General features: G+C 43.3%; 1 protein-coding gene across 3 annotated transcripts in view; it reads right to left on the reverse strand.

Moving 5' to 3' along the window:
- Positions 1-5,624, reverse strand: part of DAW1 (dynein assembly factor with WD repeats 1) — a 44,865-nt gene extending 39,241 nt beyond the window's left edge. For all 3 annotated transcript variants that reach the window (XM_059167812.1, XM_059167811.1, XM_059167813.1), the window contains exon 1: positions 5,134-5,624. In XM_059167812.1, coding sequence (XP_059023795.1) covers positions 5,134-5,215 — 82 coding nt within the window. In that variant the 5' untranslated portion in view covers positions 5,216-5,624. The remainder of the gene's footprint in view (positions 1-5,133) is intronic.
- Positions 5,625-6,000: the final 376 nt, after the last annotated feature.

Raw genomic sequence — 6,000 nt, forward strand, 5'->3', positions numbered from 1 at the left:
ACATTTCTAGATGAGAAAATGTAATATTATAAACATGTCAAATCAATCTATGAATTAAAGTAATTATAATGACTTTATTCTTTGGAATTTGAAAATTTACCATATATTATAACAAACTGTAAAACAAAAAAGTGTGACTCCAGTCAACATAAAGTGTGACTTAGATCAACATAAAAGAATCACTTATATATGGAAGTTTAAAAATAAACTGACGGTAATATTTGAAATTAATGGGGAAAAATAAATTATGCAATAAATAATGATATAATAATCAGTTGGATTTTGGAAAAATTCATAAAACTGGATTGCTACCACACAAGATACAAAAATATATTCTAGATTGATTTGAAATTTTAATATTAAAAACAAAACAAAATGGTCAAAATAATATATTTACAACTTAGTGTAAGCAATTGGCTTTTTTTTTTTAAAGATTTTATTTATTTATTTGACAGAGAGAGAGAGCACAAGTAGAAGGAGAGGCAGGCAGAGTGAGAAGGAGAAGCAGGCTCCCCGCTGAGCAGAGAGCCTGATGTGGGCCTCGATTCCAGGACCCCGAGATCACGCACAATCTGAGCAGAAGGCAGAGGCTTAACCCACTGAGCCATCCAGGCACCCAGCAATTGCCTTTTTAAGCATGATGTGAAACTCAACACCTAAAAAAGAAAAAAAAAAAAAAAATGATGCCTTTGTCTGAAATAAATTGAAACTTCTATACAGGAGAAGATACCACAAAGTTAAAGATAAATGATAATCAGCAAAAAAATTTCAACTATAAATACAAAGCTTCAAGAACTTACTATAAAGAAGCCTAAAAATTATTTTTAAAAAGAAAATGGACAAAAGGCAAGAAAGGCCAGTTTGCAAACAGAGAGCGACTATGGTCAATAAATAGACAAAAATAAAATATTCCCCATATTTTAACTGGGAAAAGAAATACAAAATACAAAAAGAGATATAATTTTTACTCATCAGAATTGCATAGATGGCAAAGACTGATAATACTAAATACTAGCCAGATTGAGGAAATAGGAGCTCTTATTGGTGGTAGACATGTCAGGTGGCTCCCTTCAAGAAGCCATCATACCAGGGCACCTCAGTGGGTTAAGCCTCTGCCTTTGGCTCAGGTCATGATCTCAGGGTCCTGGGATGAAGTCCTGCATCAGGCTCTCTGCTCAGCGGGGAGCCTGCTTCCCCCGCTTCCCACCGCCTCCTCAGCCTGCCTCTCTGCCTACTTGTGATCCCTCCCCTCTGTCAAATAAATAAATAAAATCTTTAAAGGAAAAAAAAAAAAAAAGCCATCATACCTTCAGTGGGTTGAGCATGCTCTTAGTTATCCTTTCATGTATTTTTCAGAATTTTGTTAAAAGTAAATATTATTCTTAAGATAGAAAAAAAAGAGAAAGAAAAATTAGAACATGGAGGAAAAGGGAGAGAAATTGATAGAGATTAACATTATTAACATATAAGCTCCTAAAGATCAAGATCTCCATAAGGTTATTTGAAAACTCAAATAACATACAAAGTTTCTATCAGCTTAACGTATCACTATCATTAAGGACTGCTTCCTTCCTGTTCTGTAATTTTAAGTATTTTGCATTATATATGAGTACTCAATATGCACTATTTATTCTTAAGGAAAGTAGGCATTCGATAAATAGTTGACTAAATAAATGATGTGTAAACAGTGGGTAAATTATATAATCTTAATCTGTAACCCAGAGAAAGGTTGGAAAGAATTAGCATTATTCTAAGGAGATGCACTAAATAATTTTAGCAAATTCACAAAATACTGCATTCTTTTTTTCACGGTTATCTTGTTTCTTATAAAATAAAAAGTGTTGAAAGTCTTTAAAGTCAACTACTAAAAATTAGCTGGGTTACTATACAGATGGATTTAGAAAACAAAGTGCAAAATCTGAAACCTGTGCATTGGACGGTTCTTCTGTTAAAAAACATCAAGGTCAAATGCTCACCCTCCCCATGACCACTGAGCTGCAGTATTGAGACAGAAGCTGGGTCGTGCATAGTGAAGAACGCAAGTAGAAAACAGACAAAGATGCTCCCAGGAGTACATGTTGTTCTTCAGTGATCGTTGCCCACAGTTTCTTAATGTTCTCCATGAATTTTTGTGCAGTAGGTAGGATTCCCAAGAACACTTAAGAAACTTCTCCCCCGCAAATTCCGCAATGTACTGTAAGACTAAGCTTCAAAAGATGTGAGTGTTCCTTACTCCGATCACATTCAACCAACAAAGACCCTTAGAGTGCTCAGAATATTAATGAGTCTAATTAATGTTTACTTAACTCCTTCTCGTGGCCCAAAACACTAGGGGCCTACACACAAGAAGTAAAAGACAAAGACTGTCATGCCTGAGTCAGTTGAAAAGCACGTATGCAACACCTACTCTTCGTGAAGAGCTTATGAATTAATGAATGAGATAAAAAGAGAATGCCCATGCTTGATTAGCCATATTACTGCCATGTACTTTTCGGAGGGAGAGGGACAAATTCCATGGATGCCAATGGTGGGATGCTCCTGACCCATATGCTATTCAAAAGAAAGTAGGAGGACTGAAATCTGGGGACTAAGAGATTAAACAAAATTGCAGAAGGGATAAAGGTAACACAAGAATGATTCAGTGGTGAGTGATTTTTTTTCCTCCTTGATAATGTTGTTTCAACACCCACCTGCTATTCAGTAGTACCTTGGAAACTTGCATATAATGCATGGCTCACCAAAGACTGGAATTCAGAAATTAAGTATCTAACATGCTAAGTGATATGACTTCATTACAAGATAATCATTAAGGCAATAGTTGCAAGTTTAAGTCCAAAGCCTTATTGAATGGGAGATTGCCATTGGAATCCTGGACTTTCAGAGCTGGAGTGAATCTTACAGATCATCTGTCTCACCTATTCCCACTTCAAAAGGAGCTGAAAGCATTCTACTCAACACACCTTATCTCATTAAACTTGTTTATTCAACAAATATGTGAGCTCATCTTTATTGACCCATCTCCATCTACTCTAAGTGCTAGAGATGCACTAATAAACAAAATAGACGAAGTCCAGGACTTCAGTAAGCTTTTCTTTTAAGTTGGGGTGACCAGGTGAAATACATAGGTAAAACTGTGGTACGTTGCCCTGAGATAGAGTAAGAAAAAAAAAAAAAAAAAAACCCAGCAGAAGACATACATTGTGTATCCAAGTGAACAATCAGGCAGGCCATGAGGTACTCAGGACTACTCCCTCAGGTTTTTAAACAGAGAAAATAGATGAGATCACCTAACCGATGAGTATAGATAGAGAAGTCCAAGGACAGAGTGCTGGGACACTCCAACATTAAGATCAGAAGGAAGAGACACCAATAAGATGAATGAAGAAGGGGCCACAATAAAGTGGGATTAAAAACCAGTGTGTCCTGAAGCCAAGGGACAGAGTGGTCAAATGCATTAGATGCTGCTGTCAGGTCAGGACAAGAAGGAGGCAGAGGCGGCCAACAGATTGAGTGATGTTGGGAGGTCACTGAGGATCTTGAAGAGCACAGTTTCAGGGGAGCCAAGAGGGTGGAAACACGACAGGAGTGAGTCCAAGACAGAAGAGAAAAGAAATAGGGACGCTGCTCTTCCAAGGAGGTTTGCTCTGAAGGGAAGGAGATAAATGGGGGAGTAGCTGCAAAGGGTCAACAGACAGGTTAGGATGGGCATTGTTACCAACGTGTGACTTGATGGATTGAAACAAATTGCCCAAGCTACAAAATCTGTGTACGGTGAGAGCCAGATATTATGATCCCAGAGCTCATCTTCCTAACCTACACTCCACAGCAAAGGGACGAATGAAAGCCAGTCATTCACGTGCCCGTCTATTTATGGGAACCAGCCCCAGCCTACACCAAGCACAGCAAAAGTTGTGAATCCATCGAGAGAACAAGCTATTTACAATTTCCCACGTGCTACCTTTCACATCTAGGGCCTTTTTGTGTTATTTTAATTGTAATTCTGAGGGAGGAAATGAGTTATGATTTTACTACAGATGTTAACTTCACATGGGTGAGAGTTCATGCCAGGCCTCCTGAAGCCCAGTCTTCTCATCCCGCAAGGATATTTGGTCATCTACTGCTTTGTGGCAAGTTTTGTAGACTTTTTAATTTTATATTCTTCTTATTTTTATTTATTTTTTAAAGATTTTTAAAATTTATTTGTTTGAGAGAGCGCGCACACAAGCAGGGGGAGCGGCAGGCAGAGGGAGAGGGAGAAGCAGGCTCCCCGCTGAGCAGAGAGCCCCATGAGGGGCTCCATTGCAGGACCCTGGGATCATGACCTGAGCCCAAGGCAGACACTTAACCCACTGAGCCACCCAGGCGCCCCTATTCTTATTTTTAAAGTGAGCTCTGAATTGGAACAAAGAGTTCTCCCCTTATTTCTGTACCTAACGAGTTGGGTGACCAGTGGTCTTCACTCATTCTTCAAAGGTGACCATGTCCTCACCTGTGAAACAAGACAACTAGACAAGTTTGTCCCACTCTAAAACTACAGGGTACTGTGGGTGTATTTTGAAATTCCTCAACTCATTGGAATCAAGGACTGTGACCTTTAAGCTGAAAGCCCTGGGGCACAGGCGCCTGGTGGCAGGCCCTCAATAAATGTGTTTGGTCAACTGATAAGCGTGGTCTGGAATGTGGACACTCAATTAATATGCTTTGTTGCATATGCATTTTCCTTTTCATACTCAACACACTTGACTTGATCGTTCTGCTCTGTTTAAAATAAAAAGCAATGTGCTCCTTGTCAGTGCCTTCCCTTCCGGATACCAATCTCTAGGGACATCACTGATCACCACCTCTCCCTCCCCATCCGCCCCATTCCTAACTAGCCAGAAAAGCATTATAACTCCGCAACTTCAAAGTTTAAAAAATTCCTAAAAAATCACTTTAAACGTTTTGAGTCACAGTGGTCAGCAACCAAAGGAGCGAGGGGACCTGTTGGGAATCGCCCGGCTCTCTGTCCCCGACATGGATCACCCTCTAGGGGACCCCGCCGACCCCTCGAGTTCCCGCACTCTCCACCGCCCCGGAGCCTCCCAAGGCCAGAGCCCAGCACCCACGCCAGCACCGAGGAGGTCCGGCCCCTACCTGGCGGATAATACCGGAGTAGGAGGCCCTTGAGCTTCATTTTCTCCTTCCCAGACCCCTGGTCAACGCTCTTCGTAGCCATGGAAACAGCCAAACAGCAGCTGTGCTTCGGCGCGCATGCGCGAGCGTCCAGGGCGCGGAGCTGGGCTTGCAGACTTCGGGGGTGCGGTCTGCCGCGCGGGCGACCCGTGGCGGGTTGGGGGGCGTCCGCTCCGGGAGGCGCGGCCAGGGAGCACGCCCTGCCCCTGCGGGTGCCCGCACCTGCCTGCTTGTTCGTAGGGGCGGGCGGGGGCTCCAGGGCGCGTCGCTGAAGAGAGCGCTGCCACCCTCGCTCCGTCTGCACGGTCGGTGCCTGGGCTGCGCAGGGACGGGGTCCCCTCCCGTTCTCTTCACAACGGGCGAAGCACTCTACGGAGTGCCGGCCGCGCACGCTGTGGCCTATTGAGTTTCCAAGGAGAGGGCACGGGAGAAAAGTCCCCTCCTGGTCACCATTCCGGGCCTCTCCTCATGCCCTGTCCTTGTTCCCACAAAAGAATTAGGACCACAATGCATCAGGCTACATTTCCTGATGCTGTGGGGTGCACTGCGCTTGGTGCCTTACACACCCGTAGCTGTAGAGATTAACAGAGGTTTGAGCGGTGCACCATTTCTTCCCGCCCCCTCTCACGGATGCAACAATCCAGCATCAGAAAAAGTGAGGACCCCCACCCACCCCCAACTAGTGAGCCACAGAGGCGGGAAGGGAGGGCAGGTGCCTCAGAAGCCTGTCACCTGGAGTCTACAGGGTACTGTCCACCCAGGGTATATGGTTCCCCGACCTTTTTGTGGCGTATTCGGTTTCCTGCCAGAGTCGGTTCTTTGCCTGTA

This window comes from Mustela lutreola, chromosome 3, assembly GCF_030435805.1.
Source record: "Mustela lutreola isolate mMusLut2 chromosome 3, mMusLut2.pri, whole genome shotgun sequence".
NCBI classification, from domain to species: domain Eukaryota; kingdom Metazoa; phylum Chordata; class Mammalia; order Carnivora; family Mustelidae; genus Mustela; species Mustela lutreola.